At 39.3% G+C, this 24,004-nt stretch overlaps 1 protein-coding gene across 1 annotated transcript; it reads left to right on the plus strand.

Moving 5' to 3' along the window:
- Positions 1-2,449: 2,449 nt before the first annotated feature.
- On the plus strand, positions 2,450-3,427 carry MC5R (melanocortin 5 receptor; the record flags this gene model as incomplete). The annotated part of the gene is made up of 1 exon (XM_079533097.1): positions 2,450-3,427. One exon carries the CDS (start codon positions 2,450-2,452, stop codon positions 3,425-3,427), a length of 978 nt encoding a protein of 325 aa, XP_079389223.1.
- Positions 3,428-24,004: the final 20,577 nt, after the last annotated feature.

The following is a 24,004-nucleotide window of genomic DNA, read 5'->3' on the forward strand; positions in this document are numbered from 1 at the left end:
CAAACAATAATGCAAAAAGAAATGCAAGAAATAACTAATGATAACTACGATAACTAAGGATAACATAGAAGAACCAAAACATCCTTTACATTGCAGAACAGAAAGAGGACTGGAGATGGGCATCCTATATTCTTTTGAGCACAGCAAGGAGCTCTGAGCTCAAATTCTGTTTACTTGCTGGCACTATTTGCTCAGATATAACAGCTGCACTTGAGCATAGTTTTCTGCCTCTATTTTGTGGTAATCTAAATTCTCTTTCCTTTAGCAGGGAGAAGGGGTATGCACAGTTCACCTCCAGACTGTAACTATGTAGTCTTAAAGAAGCCTTTTTACGCATATGAATCAAAACATTTTTCACTATCTCCTCTGGTGCAGGGACTATTCATACATAAAAACCTTTCATATAATGGCTCAGGTCTTTGAGAGTTACTAAAGTGAAGCTTGCAGTAACAACAAAGGAAATTTCTGTGGAGTGTAACAATCAGAAACACAGATTTAGCTGCATTCTATCAATAAAATCTATCTAAGTAGACAGTGAAAACAGCACACTGTACAGCCCTATCATTTGTGCTTTCTGATGGTGATTCTTTAAGAAAAAAAAATGGTGTAGGTTAAAAATAAGATTTTGGAGTTATGGTATACCACAGAAGAAATCAATCTTCTGATTTGTGGAAAGGTGGCAATGTGGAGAAATCGTCTCTGGCTTCCAGCACAGTGTTCAGTATGCTCCTCCTTATATGCATGGAAATCTCTGCTCCAGACAAGGGAGCCAGGATGCAATCATTTATTTCTTCTATATTGTTTTTCATAGAAATGTCTTTGCTTATCTCTTCTATTAATGGTGTGGTAGGCTTGATAGTGTGTTCTTTTATGAGCTGTGTGGTGGTGTGCTTCCTATTCTCACAAAACTATAACTGTAGATGAAAGACAAATCTTTTTAAGAACGATAAAATAAGCCTCCCACTTCAACAATGATTTTCTGCTCCTGTCTCTTCTGGAACATGAAGTTATTGACAGCGAGTATTTGCAAAAGCAGAGAAAACAGAAAAACCAATCCATATGAGATGTGCTTAGCAAGCAACATGCCTAGTGCAATTTATCTTTTAATATAGTTTTCCCCAAAGGTATAGCAAAAGCAAGAATTTTAAAAGCTCACGAGTTTTAGACCTGAATCTGTTCTCATAAAAAGAAAGACAGGTAAAGACCACTAGATGGTGGTAAAGACCAGAGCCTTTGCTATCAGGATTAGTGAAAAGCGAAGTTCAGAGGGGCGAAGGGGAGGAGGAGCTACAGTTTGAGTACTGAAGTCATTATTGTTCGGAGACTATAAAAGGACAGTTGCACAGTGAGTAATTTATGCGTGCTCAGCCTTGACTCTATGGATTTACTCATTCATTTTCCTCTATAATGTCATCCGTCCCCACCAAGGAGTCTCCAGCCCCAGATGTCGGGTGAGGAGGGGCTGAAACTTCTGCTCTCTGGAGGAAAGGCTGCAGAAGATGAAGAGCAACTGAAGGAGCAGCTCTTGTAAATAGGTACCGTTAATTCTTGATTGAAAATGAAAGGTTATGTTTAAAAACTGAAAATGATTTTGCCTGAAGAGCTTTGAATTTTACTTGCAACAAGTAATTGACAATCAGCTGTAAGAGTTCCCCGTGTTAAGAATATGATGGCTTACAGCTTGCACTGAATATTCTCATTACTAAAAGACAAAAAGTACTCATTATCTGGAATAGAAAACTTATTGCTGGGCCAGAATTCCCTCCTACTGATTCTGTAATCTCACGGAATCCCAGAATGTAAGCGTTTGCCTTGGTTCGTGGTTTAATACTATGCTCTTAAAATGAGCTTGTTAGCATTGCACAGACAGACTGTTTATAACACAGACTGTGCAAACTTAAGAAGTTCAAAGTTCAGGATGCATGTAAATCTTTTACAGAAAATGTTCAGTTCTTATTTGTAGCAGTATTTCTATATATTGCATTCCAGTGATGAGGTTCTGCACAGTGTAGTACTTTACTCCTGCATTTCTGGGCTCTGAAATGCAGGATAACTGCATTTATTCTGCTAATTGTCTATTTGTGTTTGGCAGAATTTCCAGGACAGTGTGATTGTTTCTGGGAGACTGAATAGGATAAACTAAAGTACAAAAGAAGAGTGTATGAATCTCTTCATTAGTGTGTGGCTTTAATTTCCCAGTATGGATGGGCAGAAAAACTCTGAGCCAAGTGGAAGTTAATTTAGAATCAGTAGAGGAATATTGTGTTAAAGAGGTAGGATGTGTACAAGCCAAACTAAATAGAAATGTTTGATATTTGTCTTGTCAACTTCTGCCTGTTTTTGTCATGCTCTATTTTTTTTTGGCAGGGTCTTTTGCCCTTTGGAAAATGCATTTACCACACTCCTTGGCAAGTCCCTCAGAGAGAACAGAAAGTGTTTGCTTCCAGACATGAACACATCCTCGCAACTGTATTTTTCTGAACTAAACCTGAGTGCCTTTGGCAGCAACTTTACGGTGCCTACTGTAAAGAGCAAGTCGTCACCATGTGAGCAAGTGGTCATTGCAGCTGAGGTGTTCCTAACCCTGGGCATTGTAAGCCTCCTTGAAAATATCTTAGTGATATGTGCAATTGTTAAGAACAAGAACTTGCATTCACCCATGTATTTTTTTGTTTGCAGTTTAGCAGTGGCTGACATGCTGGTTAGCGTGTCCAATGCTTGGGAGACCATAACAATATACTTAATAAACAATAGGCACATAATTATGGAAGATGCCTTCGTCCGTCATATAGACAATGTCTTTGATTCACTGATCTGCATATCTGTGGTGGCTTCCATGTGCAGTTTGCTGGCAATAGCAGTAGACAGATATATCACTATCTTCTATGCCCTGCGTTACCACAACATCATGACAGTGAAAAGATCGGGGCTTATCATTGCATGCATTTGGACCTTTTGCACAGGCTGTGGCATTATCTTTATTCTTTATTATGAATCAACTTATGTTATAATTTGTCTCATCACTATGTTTTTTACCATGCTGTTCCTCATGGTTTCACTGTACATCCATATGTTCCTCCTGGCTCGTACTCACGTGAAGAAAATAGCTGCTTTGCCTGGGTACAACTCTGTCCATCAAAGAACCAGCATGAAGGGAGCCATCACTCTGACCATGCTTCTTGGCATCTTCATTGTTTGCTGGGCTCCATTCTTCCTCCATCTCATCCTGATGATCTCCTGCCCTCAAAACCTCTACTGCGTTTGCTTCATGTCTCACTTCAACATGTACCTCATTCTCATTATGTGCAACTCGGTGATTGATCCCTTGATCTATGCCTTTCGTAGCCAGGAAATGAGGAAGACTTTCAAAGAGATAATTTGTTGTTATAGTGTGAGAATGGTCTGTGGGCTATCAAACAAATATTAGGAAAACGAACCCAGGGAAGAGAACTGAAATGCAGCATCTTGCATCACCTTGTTATTCTGCTGAGAGGCCTGTGGAACATCTTTCTCTAGTCAGCTGTCAAGATTTTTGTGGCGATCAGAAACTTTTTTTTCTTTCCCTCCATGCACCATTCTCTCATGATTGTAGGAGCTACTCTGTGCATCTACACTGAAGGGAGAAAGAATATTTTGCATCTCATTTACCCTACTGAAGAGTCTGGATCTTACAAGAGGACTGCTCAGGGAAAGCCTTATTTCCCTTTCTACCAAATGTGACAAGTGTGACTGGCTGTGTAAATAAGCCCATCAGCATCCCAAAACGTATTTCCCTTGATATTCATTGTCTCCCTAGATACAGCATGGCTCATTTTGATGCCTAGAATTATTATTTTTTCTGCTATCTTGCAAAGGGGTAGTCAGAAAAGTAGCTCCAATTACGAGGTTTCACATACCTTGCTCAACAAAGTTATGATCAATATGTGTGCACACATCAGTGTCTTGTATTCTGGTTGTAACTGTTACAGTCATAAAATGTGTGGTATTTAAGAAGAAAGCATTGCAACAAATTTCTTAGGTTGGACATAGTAGGTTGTCATCTCTGACTGTATGTGTTCTTATAATGATGTGTGTGGGAGATTTTAAGCCTGAATACAAAGACCGAGCTAATTTTAGTTTGTTTTCCTCATTCCTAGGGCTAGGCAAGTAAAGGACATGTGACCTCTAGCTCATGCTGTAATGTTTTTTTTTTTAGGAAGGAATGATAGGGTGAGTGACTGCCTGTATATAGGAGCTAGAAAAGCATATTAGCTAGGAGCATCATTTATTAGAGGAAGCCATGCTGTAGATTGCATTTTTCAAGCTGTGAGAGACAAAACAGGTTTGACAATCAGGAGGGACAGCAGGCAGACAGCAAAAGAGGGATCTCAAACATGCAGCTATAATACGGAGTACTAGCTTTTGCTCCCCAGACAAACTGTTTTTATATTTGCTGAGAGGGTTCTGAGGTGAAACCCTCATGCATTTTATGTGAGCAATTTGCACCTACTCATGATCTCATAAGCATGCTGTTCTGCAACAGCTGTATAATGTGCAAAATATTGAATTTGTCACAGATTAAGGAAGTGCAACTGTGGCATTGATTTCCTGATGCCAGTGGATACATACAAGCTAGGTAAATATTTCAAGCAGGGGTACCCTACTGACTAGCTGTCAGAATATAATTTAGGAAAACGAATCCTTCCTTCCAAAAAGCCTAAGGAATAATGCTGTTATATTTGGTCTAGAGATGCTCTGATGATGTTGTTGTCAATAGAAAGATTATAATTGACTTAATGAACCTTAGATTGTCTTTCTAAGGTGGAAAGTTCTCATTGGATGTTGTGAGTAGTTGTTTTTTTTTTTACTTTTAGCATAAAAGTGGTCAAACATGACAGTAGATGCCCAGCAATTTCATACTGTCCATCCTTGGAGATATTCAGAACTTAATTGGAGACAGCTCTGAGCAAAATGTTCTACATTTAAAGCTGACTCTAACCTTGAAGTTGGCCATGCTCTGATTGATTTGGAATAGAAGACCTCTGCAGGTCCATTCCAATCTGATCTATTTTGTGATTCTCTGAAATACCTTGTGTATTATGATGAAATGTTTATTTTTTACACCTCCTAACTTAGCCTCTGTGTAAGAACTGTAAAATAATCTCTGTACACATTTAAAAGGATAACATACTTTGTATCTTCATTTGCTTTGGAGGTCTCTGGCAAGATATCTACTTCAAGATAAGTACCACTAGAGTTATATATTCTATCTATCTGCTGCAGCTTGAAATATATACTGCCTCTAGCTTGCACGTACCTCCCCCAGGCATGAGTGGGAATGCTTTTCTCAGTGGAGACACTTTGTAATCTTGATGTCAATATAATGGCTACAGCAGTGCATTTGGTGCTAGACTCTTCCTTCAGTTTTATATAAAAACAGGATTTCAGAGGTACATTTGTGATTGGTAGTGAGCGTCTTGCCTTGTTTCAGTCCACTTCTTAGCCCTATCCATAAATGAGTTTTGGGAACGGGCTTCTGCTACTAGGAATGTAAATACCAAAAATAAAACAGCTCAGTTGCATAGCAAAAGGCACCAGTTGACATTGTAAATAAATCACTAAATCTTCACTGGTTACAGCAAATAAAACAGTTTTGTACATAACTGTTTATCATTGAATAGGAAGCCAAAATTGTAATGGCTTTGGGTATTTTCTTGAATTGTACATTACTTTTATTTTTTATTTTTTATTTTTTTTTTGTGTTGCCATTTTATTTGATGTAAAAACACAAACACATGAAGAAAATATTAAACTGGATTGTTGGAAAACCCACTATTTTTGGTTATTTGTTTTAATGTGTGCTACACTTATCACTAATCTACACCTTGTAGATTATTCACAGAAGGAATATTATATTCTAGGCTTTCAATTCTCTTTATAAACAGATGCCTTGCTAGAAACATTCTGGCTGAGTTGCAGGTTCACACATGTGGTTATACTTGAAGCTATATTCCTGTTGGTGTGAGAATCACATCCGCATTATACGCTTTACAGGTGAGAACGAAGTCATCTCAAGATGGAAATGAAAGCATTTTCAAGAACAGACTAGACCAGTCTCTGAAAAAAAACAGTTTGTGTTTACACTATGGGGTTTCATATCAAACATGTGTAAGCTCATAACATATTTTACTCTTTCTTTCTCCTGCTTCACTAGAGAAATGAAAGGAACATTTAGCATGCTTTCCCTTCGTAGAAAGCATTCTGACAGACTGGGACAGACAATCATAGTCGAAGCATGAAATTTGCTGTCAAAGAACAGCCATGAAAAAATTAGCTGCTGGGCAGCTCTTGCATATATACTGCTAGAAGTTTAGCGTTTGTGTCAGTCATTGAAAAGAAGTAAGCTTTAATCAAATTGTTTCTATTCCAGAGCTTCAAAACCAACTTTCTTTTCCCACTGCTGCTTCAGTGACCAGCACTGCTTCCAACTTATGTGTCAGTATTTTTTTTTTTTTTTTGTAAGGAATGACTCCGAATTGTAATCTGTATTAGATGGATTCAACCTCTATGAACTCACAGAGGATGATGAAATCACAGATGCATTTTAAGCAGTTTAGTGGGAGCTGGCAGAATATTAAAACAAAACAAAATAAAAAACCCACCAACCTTTCTAGCTGCACCAGAATTTCATCTCATGAAGCTGAAGACTAAATTCTTTGGTCCATAACAATGAAGAGTGGGGGTGATGGTGCATAAATGACTCTGTGTCCAGATTTATGATAGCAAGAAGGGAGGGAGTGTTGATCTGCCAGAGGGGAGAAAGCCACTACAGAGGGACCTGGATAGACTGGATTGATGGTCATGGTTAACTATGAATTTCAGTAGGGCCAAGTGTCAGGTCCTGCATTTTGGTCACAACAATCCCAGGCAGCTCTACAGGCTTGGGGAAAAGTGGCTGGAAAGCTGCCCTGATGGAAAGGGACCTTGGTGTACTGATGGACAGTCAGCTGAATTTGAGCCAGTGGTGTGCCCAGGTGGCCAAGAAGGCTGATGGCAGCCTGGCTTGTATCAGGAATGGTGTGGTGAGCAGGACTAGGGAAGTAATCCTGCCCCTGTACTCAGCACTGGTGAGGCCTCACCTCGAGTACTGCGTTAAGTTTTGGGCACCTCAGTAGAGAAGGGACACTGATGTGCTAGAGCAGGTCCAAAGGAGGGTAATGGGGCTTGTGAAGGGCTTGGAGAATATGGCCTTGGATAGACAGAAGGAACTGGGGCTGTTTAGTCTGGGGAAAAGGAGGCCGAGGGAAGACCTTATTGCTCTCTTCCCATATCTGAAGGTGCTTACAGTGAGAGTGGGGTTGGTCTCTTCTCACTGATGACAGGTGACAGGATGAGAGGAAATGGCCTCAAGTTGCACCAGGGTAAGTTTTGTTTGGATATCAGGAAAAACTTGTTCACAGAAAGGGTTGTTAAGCACTGGGATAGACTGCCTGGGGAGGTGATTGAATCACCAACCCTGGATGTATTTAGAAACCATTCGTGGTTGTGGTGCTCAGGGACATGGTTGTTTGATTTCAGGTGGTATAGTTAGGTTGTAGTTGGACTCGATGATCTTTAAGTTCTTTTCCAACCTGAGCAATTCTAAGATTCTGAGATTCTGTGATTATACTGAGGTGCTTCTGCTGTTGCTGTACCGTTTGCTTGCTTCTGCAGAGTGAAGCAGATGGCTGACTTTTGCCTAAGATGGAATTGCCAGGATAATCACATACCCCTCGTTCCTACATCAGCATTAGGAAAACCTAAATCTTTTCTCTCACCCAAGGCCGTACTAAGGTATGTGGAAAGGTTAGTTTTCCAAGAGCTTTAACATCTCCTGTAACATGATGCAATCTTAGCTGAGTGGAGTAAAGAGGTCCTTCCGCTTAGGTTATCACAACTTGGTCCAGCCTGACTTCCCAAATGGGCACAAGTCTGCCAATGAGGGCTCTGACTACTGAGTGCTGCTGCCTCTGTCTCTGGGCTGTGTTTAAGGATTATTTTCAGCTCTGTGATGCATCCACCTGTGCTATTTGTTCAAGGAGTGTTCATTTCCATTTTGGGCCTGGATTGTACATTCTTACTTCTTATGCTTTTCCTTTTAGAAACACCTGAGTTTCTGAGTCTTTCTGGAGACTTTGGTTGTGTTCTTCAGGAATCCTGTGCAAAAGAAGTTCAGAAACCACAGGAATTTCCTACACATAGAAACTTTAAGAAGACACAAATCATTTGTGAATCGGTGGGAAAATAGCCAACTCCTCCCACAGTTGACTCTCTAAAACCTCAAAGGATCCTGTTTTATCTCCAGAACTTTGGTTAGGATTCTCCTCCACTCCTTCAGTAAATTCTTCTTTTGCTGATGATCAGCTTTAAGAACAGACCAGATCATGGTGGTCACTGCAGTGTACAGGGTTTGCAATGGACAGTCCCCTTCAACCACACTGGTCTGTATGCACCATGTCCTTCTTGTCGTGCAAGGTGGATGAATAACATGTTAGAGTTGGGATGTGAAAATGGGAATCAGGTATGGTCATGTGGACAGGGATTGAATTGCCTGCATAAGTTTCTTTGCTAGGTATCTGGAATCCTGAAATGTAAATTTTTACCAGGTTATTGCAACGCTGTACACGGCAGAGGGGTTTGAGCTCAGTGATCTTTAAAGGACCTTTCCAACGTAGGCCACTGTATGATTCTATGATCACCAGGTGGAGCACAAGCCTTATGAGGAGCGCCTGAGGGAACTGAGATTATTTAGTCTGAAGAAGACAAGGCTCAGGTGAGACCTTATCACTCTGTACGAATACTTGAATAGAGATTGCTGCAAGATGGAGGTCGGTCTCTTCTCCCATGTAACTAGTGATAGGACTAGAGGGAACAGCTTCAAGTTGCACCAGGGGAGATTAAGGTTGGATATTAGGAAAAACTTCTTCTCACAAAGAGTAGTCAAGTGCTGCAATGGGCTGTCCAGGGAGCTGGTGGTGTCGCAGTCCATGGAGGTGTTCAAGAAATATTTAGTTATTGTACTTAAGGACATGTTTTTGTGGGAAATATTAGTGATAGGTGGATGATTGTGCTGAATGATCTTAGACGTCTTTTCCAACCTTGATGATTCTATGAAATACTTTTGTCCTTACCTGTTCTTATCATTTCCAGCAGCCTGAACTATGAGCACCTTGGATCCAGCTGGTTCTTCCTACAGAATGGAAAAGGAGAATTGTTTCTGTTCTTACATAATACCTACACGGGTATAAGGCCTTACTGCTAAATATAGACTAAAATAAAAAATGACATAAAGAAATGAAATATATGTAAGCATGTATATTTATTTTTCTCTCTAACCTTTCTGCTCTCTCTTTCAGTTATTTTTTTGCACTGTTTTGCAATTTGCATATTTTTTCTTGAGTATTTCCTCCAGCTGTGAACAAAACAGCAGAAATCTACATCTGAAGACAAAAAAAGTTTATGCCTCTTGCATCCTGAGATTTTGAAAATTATGGTGAATCAGTGTGACAGAACAGAGTTCAACTAGTGCCCGTCACACCAAAGACTAGGTGAAATTTAAATTCTTATGGTCATAAGAATATTTGTAAAGCAGTTTTTTTTTTTTAGCTCCCTATGTAAAAACCCCTAAGAACACGAAACTGAGCTGGGCCTCTATTAAACCAAAAAGGAGTTGTTCTGGGGGGAATTTGATGGCTGGATGTGCATGATAATCCTGTGGAATACCCTCAAAGCTTCCAGCAAGCTACAGTTCAGAGACTTCTTAGGCAGGTTATATTTATGGCTTTGTGACTGGTACATTTCCACGAGTGTTTCTTATATGAATGCATCTCATAATTTTGGATCTCTTTATACTCATCTGCAACATCTTGTGAGAGTAAATTTCATGCTTTAGATACGCTGCCTGGAAAAGTGTTTTTTTTTCTCTTTTAAAGCATCTGCTTAGGAATTTTCAATTCCTCTGAGTTCTTATGTTGCAAGGAAGATAAATAACTGGCCCCCATATACTTTCCCTATTTCCTATTCATCATGCTACTCTCATACATACACCTACAAAATTGTTATTTTCCAGCCAAGTCTATCTAATTTGTCATGGTATTTAGTATCTTGTTTCATTATATTGCTTTCCCAGATCTGCTGCATTCTTTGGACTTTAAGGGACCAGATGATACTATGATAATTCAGATATAGGTGAACAATAGATTTCTGAACTGCCAAATGATGCTGCATTCTTTGTTCTCCATTTTTTTAATATCAGTATTTAAGAATATACTTGCATTTAGCACAGCATGCTTCTTAATTCAGAAAACTGCAACATTTCTAATGAATTACTTCTCTGCAACTGCTCATAGGCACACATGCTCTCTGTTCTCCAAATAGATTTACATTTTCAGTGGCTGAAGCTTTAGTCATGCATCAACATATAAAATGTATATGTAACATGCTACATGTATGTATGGGGACTGCTGAATCAAGGCCTGAACTTCTGATTGATCACCTGAGGCGAGCAGCCAGTCAGCCCTGGGAGCACAAGTGAAGGCAATTCACCTGTGCTGCTGGAAGGGGTGGAGCCTGGCTCCACCTCTCCTAGACCCATTTAAGAGCTGACTACCAGTAGGAAAAGATCTTTTCTGAAGATCCCTCTTCTGGAGTTTTGCAGTGAGCCCAGGGTGTGGGTAAGCTTTCTATTCTCTTTTTGTTATTCTAATCTGCTTTGCCAAACTCTCTTGTTTATTTTGTAATTATACCATCTTTGTATTCATTGCCTATACAATGTAACATGCTGAAAATATGGAACTTAAGTATATGCCTTGGCTGTGTCCCAGCTCTGTAACAGAACTTATCTGAGTTCTACAGCTTCCACCTGCCCCACTTCTGATGAGGAAGTAGCCTACCTCAGGGTTGGTCATGGTCTGGATCAATATCAGAGACCTCTTGTCCAGGTGCAAACTTTGTTTGGAAACCCATCACTTCTTTGAATAGGGTGGTATGAATGTCATTTGCACAGTTACCGCCTGATGGGAATTTGTCACTTGTCTCCTTTCAATTAGGCAGGTTTTACTGCTGATTAAAGAATGACAAGAATTGATGTGTAATCTTTGTATTCTGGTTCCAGATGATTTTGAAAGGCATCAAGTGAGCTGCTTAGATGGCCTGCTGCATGAATGCCTTAGCTAGCAGCAATAAAATAAAACAAAAGCATACAAAAAAAGTGGATAATTTTTTTTCCTCTCCAGTTTGCCAGTTTTTGGCAGGAAAGAGTTAGTTTTGCCAAGTAGTAGGTGTTGTTGCTTGCAAGCTGGCTGTTTCACTGGCATTTGTGTCTTGCACAGAAAATCAGTGCCTACTTCACTCATCCTTAAAATGTAACCCTTGGGCTACCTGCTGTCTTTGAATTATGCTTTAACTTGCCATAGCTTTACTCTGAACTGTTTTGAGGAAAGCTTTGTGCGGGTTTGAATAAGAACTCATATCCCTGAATTTCTATATAGTTCATAGTGAGCTGTTATTTCTGCTTTACGGGCTCCTTGTGTCATTCAGAGTTAATGGAATGAGTCCAGGGTATTTTTCCTTTTGAAGGGTAGCAGGAAACACTTGGGTACTTTACCTTGATTTTAAATCTGATATAATGTAGTTGCTAGCACTGCTGACACTGACCTCAGCTCTGAGATAAATCACTGAAACCAAAAGTTACTATTTCCCAAAGGTTTTCCTCAGAGGGCATAAAGTGCTCTGGCTATGGCAAAGAGACATTTCCTGTTCCCTCCTTTATGGTGGTAGAAATTGGCGCAGCTTGAGGAAGCAAGAGTTTTTAGTCTGTGTTCACAGCTCACCTTACAGAAGATGGGGATGAACTGTATTTTCTGCTTTGAGGGCTGTGCTTAAGAATGTCTTGGTAGAACTAGTGACGATTTCAATTTTAGAGGAAGAAAGTCAGCAAGCACTGGAAACTGGACTGAAGTCTCTGTATGAGATCCTTGCTAAGTGTAACAGGATCTCATTCTACTGAAGTCTCTAGTAAGACATTTTCTCATTGCTGAGATATGTATCAGGAATTCCAGATGTAGTAGCTCTCTAGTTCCTTCTCCTTAGGAAAATACCAATATTTTAACCACTGGTAGAAAATCCGTGTCTGAAAAAGTATATTTATTTCTATCTGATAGCTGGATTTGCACAGATGGGTTCATGGGTTTGGGTCCAAACTTCTGCCATGCAATGGCTTGATGCTTGTTTTGTTCATTATTAAGGACCAGGCTATCTCCTTCATTTAGCCAGGGTGCTTAACTCATTTGCCCATATGAATGTGGGCTCCAGGACACTGACCAGGTTCTAATGCTTTTACTATTATTACACACTCAGTTCCATTCACAGGTGGAAGTTCATTCACAGGTGGAAGTTCAGAGGTTGTATCCCTCATTTTGTGTCAAGTCTCCAAAAGTGGACCCCAGAATCCAGTGCTCTGAGCAGAGGGGTCTCAGCAAAATCATGTGGTATTGGAAATTAAAACTCTTGGAACAGGCAGGTTAAATCTTTGGCTTCTCCTAGGTTTGCTTCTCTGCTTGGTAATCACAGTTTGTAATGCAAGTGATTAAAAATCCCTTTCAAATGACAGAGGAAAGAGATGAATCACTCAAATTTAAAGTGCCATTCCAATGACAGTCCGTGTCCCTGCATAAAGTGCATTAAAAATGAAGAAATAAAAGTCCTTGAATGAAGTCCAGGTGTTTCATCTCCCAGTGAAGCTGCTAAATATTCAGGTTTTCACTACAAAAAAGGACATTGGCACAGCCAATGAATCTGGAACTAACTATTTGAAGAAAATTTTTTTGTGAGGAAAAATTGCTATTTGGTGCGTAGCTTGCTGTTCCAGTTATACTCTGGAAAAATCTGTTAATCTCAGTCCCCCAATGAAAGAGAGAGGTATCCTTCTGTGAATGTGGATTGAATTTGTTTTTTTTTGTGCGTGGTGTGTTGTGTGGTTTTTTTTTTTTTTTTGATAGGATCTGTGGTATACAGCCTGTAGTTGTATTCCTATAAAGCATGGCAGCTAAGCTTCCAGGAAGGAAGAATTCCCCGATGGTGGAAGGATTTTACAAGAGACAGCTGCCTTTAGGCTCCTAGCTCCTCATTCAGCCTCTTGATTTTGTTGTCCACACACCTGGTGCTTCTGTCATGTGTGATTGGTAACTAAGCTGGACCGTGGCATTTTAAGCAATATATTCTTCTGTATTTGGAGAGGAGGCTATTGAAAACATGTCCAGCTTAATTAGAAAGGAATGGAAAACAGGAGAGACACCCCAGTGCTACCTCGTGGGAGGGAGTGCTGGCAGGCAGATGAGTGGGGGATCAAAGGCCTATTGCACAATGCAACAAGTAAATAGATGACATGTAGAACATGAGCTCTAGTGAACCTTTAGGAGAGAAGGCAAGCAATACAAGCAAAACTGTGTGTATTTCAGATGACCTTTTGCTCAAAATGTCAGTTAGAAATTTGTTCTGAATTCATAAAGAGGATAATATATAACTGGGTGGAATAATGAAAAAGATTTAATGCTTGGGAGAGAACCAGAATGAAGATCTGGGGAGGCTGGACACCTGGCATTACAATTCCTTTAAAGCTCTGCTGAATTAATAATGGACAGCCAAGTGCTAGGAATCAGTGCTGACAGTGCTGTGACAAAACGTTCTCTGATAAGAATATGGCTAATGATAGTGAAGGAAATTCATAGTCATTAGAGTTTATATAGATGGCAGAACCTGGAGCATGAGAGAGAGCAGCCTGTTGATTTTTGACTCTTGAGTGACTGATTTGATTAAAATAAGGTGAAGAATAGCAGTTACTGCTCACCATCGCCCCCCAAAGCCTTTGTGGGTAAGGAGAGGCAGCTGGCTGTGACTGCAAGAGCCAAGTATTTCCAAGGTATAGTGCTTGGCACAGCCCCAGAATGGTGTCTTAGGGCTGTGATGATAGGGATGTGACACAGATGCCTCTACAGCTCATCCACGTGGGAGGAGAGGCCCCATGGTTACAGATCTCCAGAGCTCAGCCCAGGCCACCACTGCCCCAAGTCCAGCAGGAGGCTGTCCGTAAATTCAGGATAGTTATGGAGATATAGTGAACTCTCTTCATAGAGAAATGAGGAAGTAGTTAACCACATCCAAATTGATTTTTGCTTTGTTTTCTTCTGTGGCTTGCCATTCTATGATTTTTTTGATCTTTCAGCTTGACTGGATGGAATAAGTTCTGTACAGAGCTAATTGAACAGTTATTTAGAATTCAGTAGCATTTTTCCTCTGAGAATCTCACAGTATTTTGCAAATGCTAATGAGTGGAATCTCAAATCACTGCTGCAAGTCTGCTCAAATCATCACCCTGAGGGAGGAGGTGGAAAGCTGGAGTTGAGTTACTTTTGCTAGTGAACTGACCACTTTAGGCTTCAGAGGCACTTCTCTGAGTTCACCACACAGTCTGAATTGAGCTTCAAGGCACACAAAAGAGCTCTGCAGTGTCACATGGGGTGGTATGATAACCCTCAGCTTAGTTTCCTCCTGTGTCATAGGTGAGAAAAAGTGTTGTGCCCTGTGCTGCAGTAGTGCTCCATGATTCTGGAGGATATTTCTTGCTCCCACCTGCCTCCTCCTGATGTCTGCAGGCAGTTCAAAAAGCAGCTCTTCAGTCTGGGCCCTTCCTCCTCTCCCCTGACAGTCAGCTCAGGAGGAAGCTTTCACATCACGGAGCAGTGTTTGTTGCTGAGGTTGTTATCTCAATAAAGACAATTAAGTGTATGAACTTTTTTTTTTTTTCCCCCTAGTTACTGAGCTGTGGCTGATGGCCCGAGTAACAGGTTCTGAATCTCTCTGCAACATAAACTCTAAAGCTGCAGCTGTGATCATCACAATGAATGGAGCTTGAATAAGTAGATACAGATGCTAGAGTATGGGTTGAGGAGAGGGAGTTTGACACAGTGATTTGCAAGGTGTGAAAGTGTGTGGAGAATTTTTCAAAATGTTTAAGAGCACTTTGCACATTTTGCCTTACTTGTAAGCCTAATGTACCCAATTTCTCTGAAATGCTAGTACTACTTAAGATTGTTTTCTGATAAGAGACCAGAAACAACTGATTTTGTTTACTGATTAATGAAGATATCCATAGGCAATAGAATTTCACGTGATAAAGGTTTCATATTCATTGCAACTGGTTTGGATGGTAGGTAAGGTAAGGCTTTTTTAGACTGACTCATTTTTTCTATTAAGCCAAGCCATTGGGGAGGTATACTTTAAAACTGTATTTGAGAGTATACTGCATTTCTCATTGCACTGCATTTAATTTGACATTAGTTTCAATAGAGTATCTGCTTTCATTTAAAGCATTTTTTCAGACAGGGAAACTTTGGAAGGCAAGATAATGCTACCACAAAGATATAGGGAAGTACCTCTAAGTTGAAGAGGCCAGCTTAATTCAATTGTTGATGAACTATTGACTCTGAAGCTGCGTGATTTTTGTAGTTGAAATTCTGGTACTTTGATATGAGTACTGGTTAGTCTGATGTGAATATTTATATCCACCTTTGTTTGGTTTTGGACTGTAGTGTAGGGCTTAGTAGCTACTGAAGGAAGCATGTGAATTGTAGCTGAAGGACATAGAGAGGATGATGATGCCTAAAAACCTTATTCCTAATGCAAGTGCCTTGGCAAAACCAAGGCAAAGAAAGAGGGACGGAATCTTGCGTCTATTTTCCCATTGTTCTTAGATGGAGCTAGAAAATTCTCCTTTAAAAAAAAAAAAAAAGGAAGCTATAATAGGAAAAGCCATTTCTTATTCCTGAAATGTGCAAAAGCATAGAAATGTGATCCTTAATTTTCTTGTAATATTCTCCTCAAACTTTTTACATCTGTAAAACCAAGGGAAAGGATTTTTATGCTATGGAACTAATTTTTCTTGTGCACTTCAAAATCTTTCTACTTTCCTGCTAAGGCACGTTTGACTCTCAGTTTGTTAGGGGAATTAGTTCCATGGCTGATAAGCTGTCAGTGACTCTCTGCCTCTGTTTCTTATTGCTTGTGCTGCAGGTAAGGCATTCTTTTTGCTGGTGCTTTCCAGTTTTACTCTCTCACCGATCTCCTGTTCCAGGATAGTAATAGTAGGGGAGAACACTGAGAACATTTCCCTTCAGTAACTATGGACCTCCATAGCACCTGGTGATAAGTACTGCTTGTGTTTCCTACAGCAACATGTTCATCTGCAGTGCAGAAACAGACTAATTTCAAAATGAGTTCCTCCCATGGGAAAAAGAGAAAATCGGATATGGATGAAAACAAGTAAAGCTCTTTAAAACACCTTGTTTTTATAAAGTTTGCTGTCTTTTGATTGCTCACTGAATGTGTACCCATCTGGTCTAACATTCCCTTAGTCTCTGCAGTCAGATGGTTTGAGGGCACCTTTTGTAGTTTGCAGATTTTTCACTGAAAAGCTCTATAGCTGACTGGCATATGCTGTTCATTAGCCTTATGACAGTACTCTTGATTTAGTCTCCAAGTCAAACAATACATAAGAACAGACTGCTCTTTACAAGTGCAAACTCTTTCTAATATAGCAGGACAGATAGCACGCTTTGCAACTCTGGAGGCAACGGGAGGGTGCTAAGATTGGACTAGGATGTAATAAGACTAAAGGAAATGGCCTCAGGTTGCACCAGTGGAGATTCAAGTTGGAAGTTAACAAATAATTCTCTGAAAGAGAGTGGTCAGGGCACTGGAACAGGCTGCCCAGAAAGGTGGTGGAGTCACCGTCCCTGGAGGTGTTCAAGAAACATTTAGATGTTGTACTGAGGGATGTGGTTTAATGGGAAATATTGGTGATAGGTGGATGGTTGGACTGGATGATTTTGGAGGTCTTTTCTAATTTTCTAACCTTGATGATTCTATACTTTTATGATTCTAAGACCCCCATGCCTGGGCCCAACATCTCTGAAGAACAAGGATTTTCTTGAGTCTGGCAGATAACCTTGCTGCCTAAATGTGTTGTTGTGCTTGGGTTAACTGTACCAGCTAGGACTGATAGCAATATTTACATATTATTAGCCTAATATGGTTCCCAGAGTCTTGGGGCAAGCTTGTTTTAGGGATATGTCAGAGATGTCTGCACTGTGGAACACTGCAAGAGGTGAATGTACCCAAGGTGATATGTTGAGCCTGATCATTGAGTCTGTGATCTGTACTTGACAGACTCAAGTTCTTATTGATCTTACCTGACTCATCAAGACATTTATTTTTTTACAAAGTAACATTAATCTTTGCTCCTTCTTCCTATGATGAGCACGCATTTTATTTTGGAGCTAGAAAAAAGAAAGAAGACTCAATAAAAAGACATAGATACTATCAATGTAAATTGATAATGTAAAATCTTTACTAGACACATGGAATTGTTCATTTTCATTTCTGGTGCCACTATTGTCTTAACATAACTAATCAAGAAGCTGTGAAAACATCATGGCAAGAACATGCTGAAATGGTGTTGTTAAAACTGAGGTATTAAAGCTCAACAATTTTGATGCAAAAATCGCAGGATAAGTGTTTGTTTTTTTTTTTTTTTTTCTTTCTATTATGATGGTCAGGATGGTTTGGTGTATTAATCTGTTCTGGTCTTACATTTTTTTTAAATCATTATATAGAAAATTAGCAAATGCTCAGCTCTTTCCCAAAAAAAGTTTGTGAATAGTGGTAACTTGTTCTTGAGGGGTAAATCAATATGATACAAAAGATTATTGTAAACTTAGAGGTTCATGCTAGAAGCTTTCAGGAGACCAGTTAAGACCAGAACATTAGAACTATATGAAGCTTAACGTAAGAATTGAGCCAGCAATCACAGTACAAGTGAACAGTGAACTATGAAGTAACTTAATATAAAACTTTTCTTAAACTGAGAAGATTTGAAAGAATAAGTCATTCATAAACCAAAATGCAACAAAAAAAATCAAAGACAGATGAAGCCCATGGAATAACACACGTAAAATTACTTTATGTAGATTTAGCAGTGACATGACACTTCTAATTCACCAGTTAATTTCCTGGAATTGTTTAATCTTATTTGATTAAATCACAATTGACCTTACTCAAGATTTTACGTTAATTCAGGCTACTGTATCTCCAGTCATCCAGAACTTTTGTTACTTCTGTATTTTTTGCTGCCTCCGAAATATGTAGTGTAGGTAGCAATAAACTCCAGAACTTGGAGGAGGTAACATGCATGGGAATAATACAAATCACCATAAATTCATGCCTGCAAATGCTCATTTTTAAATTTCCACAAGTAAAAGAGTAAGCTGTTATTTTAGTGTCCATTCAGCCATCAGAATTGTGAACTGTATAAATAACATTGCAAAACTTAAATGACTTAAGAGAATAATTGCTAGTTGGCATGAGTGAACTTCTTTGGGGAAAAAATAAGAAATAAGGACAAATGGTGAATCACGGGTTGTTATAAAAGTTCTGAAGTTTTCAAGTGTCTGTTCTATATTTAGCTGGTTTTGAGCAGAAATTCCTGTTTAAATCTAATATATCCTTTGGCCAGATATTTTTTTAGCAGCTCTGTAATCCATCTGGTTAATAATTATTTTAAATTGGAAATCTTTGTGCTAGTACTTGTACAGTGCAAGTTTGTATTTGCTTAGCTTTTTTCAGATACTCCTCATAAAACTGGTTTGAGTTCCCCTGACACACGCTGCAGAACAGGAATTACAGGGACTTTAGGACTCACCAAACCTCACCTTTTTGTTGCCTTGGTACAGGAAAGAGCCATGAGAGGTGATGTGATACAGAGACTCTGGCTAAAAGATTGATTGGCTAATGCATAAAAGCATCATGCTTTATGGAATAGACAAGGATGCTGGAAGGAACACACAGGTTCCGGACGTACTCTGGTGGTACTTTTTTTTTCTTCTAGATGAGATGAAAGGCAGGAAGAAATTTCAAGGGCTTAATTAACTGATGTGAATGGAATTATGTTGATCCTCATCTTACATACACTGTTATATAACCTATGGTTTGACTACAGAATAAAAGATAGTCAATACTGGGAACTCTGGAGATATTCTTCCCCCAATGTCTATTTCTTTAAAATCCTTACTACAGTGTAAACATATTCTGATTTAGACTTTTTCCCCTTTTTTTTCTTCCCATACTGGACTTTGAACAAAAGTAATAGTTTCACCTCAGCCTCTTTTATCGAAGTGGCGATGCAGGGTAGGAATCTTTTTTAATACAGTGCCATTAGACAAAATATCTGAAAACACTCATCTTAATCTAACAACAGATTTCTTGGGAGTGCAGTGGACTACTGCAAAGAATTGAGAAGTGAAGAGGTGGACCATTTGAATCGTGCAGAGGGAAGTGTCACTTGTTTGCATTATTTCATTTATTCCAACTCAAGGGTCCATTCAACTCATGGGTCATTTGTGAATGAAGTAGTATTTTTCTCCTCCTTTGTGCCCTAGATGAGAACTGACAGGTGGACCATAAGATTGATAAAGATGCATGCAGAATTGCAAGAAGACAGAGGAAAAACCTATGACTGTCCTTTCTCTCTTGTTCCAATTATACATCCATATTCTTGTGTTCCCCTCATGTCAGAGAAAGGAAGTGAGAGGCACAGATCTATGTCTTAATGGGAGACATGGTCAGAAGTCATTTTGCACAGTTATGGCCAAGCAAAGAGCTTAAGAGCACAGAGCTAAGGCTGTCATCCAGTGGCTACCCTTTATCCACCTAGAGCCACTGGGCTAATTGATCTGGAAAGTGGGATCAGGATTAGGCCTACAATGACGTCAATTTAGTAAACGCTGTAATTGCAGTCCTTGCCATCTTGCTTCATGTAGTATAAACAATTAGCAGTTTGTACACAGGCCATCATGTCACCACCTATGAACCTACATAGGTTTAGGGATAACTGAGACTGAAGTTTTTAACACATTTCCAATGGTAATCAGAAACTTTCATGGCCAGAAGAAACAATATGAAGATTTCTGCTGTTTCTGCCAGCCAGCCTCATGCACTACTGCATATAGGGCAGGCTCACAATGAATTTAAAACAATGTCATTGTTTCACACAGAACTTGCTTGGCAGCTTTTTTTCTTCTGTAAGGGTTGTGTTTCTGTCCATCATGTTGCCTTTTTGCTTTGGAAAGTAGCTTATCAGGATTTATCAACCTTGTACTTATTCTCTCAGCACTTAATCAGCAGAGATCCTAACACACTGGAATCATTTCCAAAAAAGAGAAAACTAGAGAACTAGATGGATTGGCTTAAGGTGAAAGAGGAAAAGAGTCAATTACACAGTCTGAGAAATAACAAACAAAGCATGGGATTAAGATGACTGTGGCAACTCGTCCTATGTTGCAATAAACGTGCACATGACCTGTGATGCTTTCTTTACCTCAAGAATAGCACCAAAACATCTGAATAGCAGCTATCAAAAGGAAAAACACTTAGCATTTCTTATTCTTACAGACTTGAACTCTTGATTTGAGTGCAATTTTACATACCAATTGATGATTCAAAACTCCAGGGGGAGAGGCTCACTGCTGTCATTTTGAGTTATTTTCTTATGTAATTACCAGAAATAAAACAGTTCCATAACTGTCTTATATCCTGAAAGCAGTATTTCTGAACCTACTGAACACAGATGTCTGTGTGCATGTCTAAGACATCTTTTCAGTAGGAACACAAATGAGGAAGTGCTGCTCATCTGCAAATGAAATTTGAAATTTGAATTTGAAAGAATTCACTGAAGGAATACACTCTCATGTTCTATGGAAAAGAAAACACTCAATAATGACAAGGCCAGTGAAGCCAGCTAGGATTTCATTCTTAAATTGATCCAAAGCTTTTTTAGATCTAAAGGAACAGATTTCAAATGTTTGCATTCATTTAGGCTTACCCCTTTGCTATCTCCTTTACCTTTAGTTGAGAGACAGTGTCCCTTGATTTTTTTTCCACTGCTTTGGTACTACAAGGGAGGGAGCAAGGAGACTTAGAACAAGATGTTATGTGACAGATATAGACTTTTCCTTAAAGGCTGGAAATAGTGGCAAAACAGAAAGTCTATCTGTTTCTTTTGAGTAATTCTGTTTCAGTGAGTAACTAATATTTGCTAAATAGCTCCCAAATGGGCATAACTTGTGTAACTCCTTAAAAATGGAAGCTTTAAAAAGGAAAGGTGCTCTGATGAACATGGTAAAATCTTTAGATAGCAGTGAGTAGTAGGCATGCTGCACTGCTGTGGAGTTCTGCCAATATACATTAACCCAAATTTGCAAAGCTATGTGTTGTTCCAGTGTTGATACTACTAGATTGCCTGAACTGTATTAATGTGAAGTCTCTAAAGGCTATGGGAAAATATGATAGCATTTAATTCTGTTCTGCATTAGCATTTGCACATTTTTGCCTCAGAAATTGGAGCTTCTTTCACCTGGCAAGTTAGGAAGTGTAGACGCTTAACTGTTCTCAACGTCCTGGTTGAAAACAAGGCACAGGAGTGGGAGCCAAAACAAGAATGTGCATCCTGCTTCTCCACTTTCACTCAGTGGTGTTTCCTGCAAGCTCACGTCAGTGAAGTGTTAATTGTTTCTGGACAGCAGAGGAAAAAGTTAAAAGAAATGAGCAAGTACTACTCATATAAACAAAAAGGACTTTTGTTCTCTCCTGTGTAGGGCATTCTTCAGGAAGCATTCAGTTATAACAATATGTTCATGTATAAGGACATATAAAGAGCAAAAAAAGTTGTGTATACAAATCAGCCATAACTCTGCCCCTTTCCAAGTGAATTTTAAGATACTGTACTGCTCTATTTGGCAAGTTGTACAATTGTACTGTATAGTACTATAGTAAATACTAAAACCAAATATCTTAGAATTTGAAGTTCCAGTTATAAAAGCAAAGGGGGAGTCTGGGAGACTACTTCTGAGTGGAAGGTTGATGGCACATTTTCTCATGTTTTCTCTTACTTTAAGGTGTTTTGTGTATTCTATGAAACGAAAGGAGTTTCTAGTGTTCTTATTTTTTTCTTTCAGCAATACTGATAGTATTTGCTTAATTTTTCTTTTGTCTTACTTTTTTGATTCTCACACTTTCTTTATCTAAAGAAAATACAAGTTCTTAGCATTGACTGTTTAGAATAGAACAGGACTGAGTCATAATTGGCAGAGGAGGAAGGGTGCTTTGTAAAAGCAACAGTTTTACACTTCCGCAAAGATGTGCGAAGCATGAACTACAGGTGTCACTATGATCCTCTGAAGACCTAATTTCAAACAACATTCTGCAAAAGAACTCTTTTCTAAAGCAAATTATGCTGCTGCAGGTCTAAATATTGCAGGGCACTGAGAGTACATCTTCAAAACCCTCAGTTCTCTGTGGCACTGTGTCAAAAAGGAGTTTCTGTTCTTAAAGCCTTTGTTGTGCAGTTGGAAGTAAGGGGATTATACAGGCAGAGAAATAAATAGGTACAAAGCTGAATACAATCTCACTGCCAGAAGATTAAAACAGTGGCAGAGGTACTTCTCAGTACTCAAGTGACCCATGTCATTTTGAAGGTATGATCCTGGAGTTCATTCAAACTTTGCATTCCCTCTTGTTCTGTTGGCAAGTTGAAATAACAGGAGGAAGCTTCCATTGTGCTCTCTTGATCAGCTTGAGCAATCCAAGTGACAAATCTGTGATGAAAGGTGAAGCAGTCAAAGAGAACTCAAGAAGTTCAGGGAGAAGCAGAGGAGTTAATGCATTGACTGGGGTGACTTAACTTTCATGGAAGAATGGAGAAGACATAAATGAATGAGTGCCCTTTTCTGCTTCTCTTCATTTCATTGTCCTGTTATGACAAGGTCAAACAAGATTATATGTTCATAATGTCAGAACTCACATATTTTTAAAACCAAGTTCTGTCTTTAATAAGAAATCTATGGTAAGCACATTTGCAGGTAGGATCCCAGCACGGGCTGGCAGACTGGCTTATTTTTTCACCTTTTCTGTTGCAACATCTGCTGTCCTTGCTGAGTTTTCCTTTTTATTATTTTAAAAATATTTATTTACTGAGGAGTATTTTTGTGAAGCTTTAAACTATTCAGGGGGTCTGCAGGGATTTAGAGGTTATCAGATCATCAATGAAAAATTATTCTGCTCTCTCCTGATATCACGTTAAGTTTTGGTCCTCTTTCGGTATGCAGTACCCTACCTCATTCTTGTTCATATCATTGCTGATTGTATGTCAGTGGCTCCACTCCTGTTGCTACCATCTTTCTTTTGTCATCTTCTGGTTTCTTTCATGACTTAAATTTTGTTTCTTCTACATGTTGCAAATGGAGTGTTTTTCTAGGTCATCCTGGTCATGTTTGACTCAATGAAGCAAATAGTTTTATGAGTTTACTCACAGTTGTGCTCAGTTTCTGCCAGTGGTGCCTGACTCTGTAGCCAATCTGAACTGGAATTGCACTGAGTCTGCACTCATGGATGCTACAATTTCATCCTTTTTCTTCAAAATAAAGCTATCTTTCCTAAGCTAGTATTTCACAGAATCATAGAACAGCTTGGTTTTTAAAAGAACCACAATGATCATCTAGTTTCAATGTCCCTGTTCTTGACAGGGTTTCCAACCACCAGACCAGGCTGCCCAGAGCCACATCCAGCCTGGCCTTGAATGCCTCCAGGGATGGGGCATCCACAACCTCCTTGGGCAACCTGTTCCAATGTGTTACCACCCTCTGAGTGAAAAATTTCCTCCTAGTAGCTAATGTAATTCTCCCATGTTTCAGTATAAAATCATTCCCCCTTGTCCTATTGCTATGGACTAAGTAAACAGTCACTCCCCTTCCTATTTACATACTCCCTTCAAGTGTCGGAAAGGGAGACCATTCTTTCCAAGTCAGCTTGCTGAACAGCTTCACTCCTTATGTACTAGGTCTCTCATTGCATTACACATGGAGAAAGGAAGGGTTCCTAA

This window comes from Tetrao urogallus (assembly GCF_951394365.1).
Source record: "Tetrao urogallus genome assembly, chromosome: 3".
NCBI classification, from domain to species: domain Eukaryota; kingdom Metazoa; phylum Chordata; class Aves; order Galliformes; family Phasianidae; genus Tetrao; species Tetrao urogallus.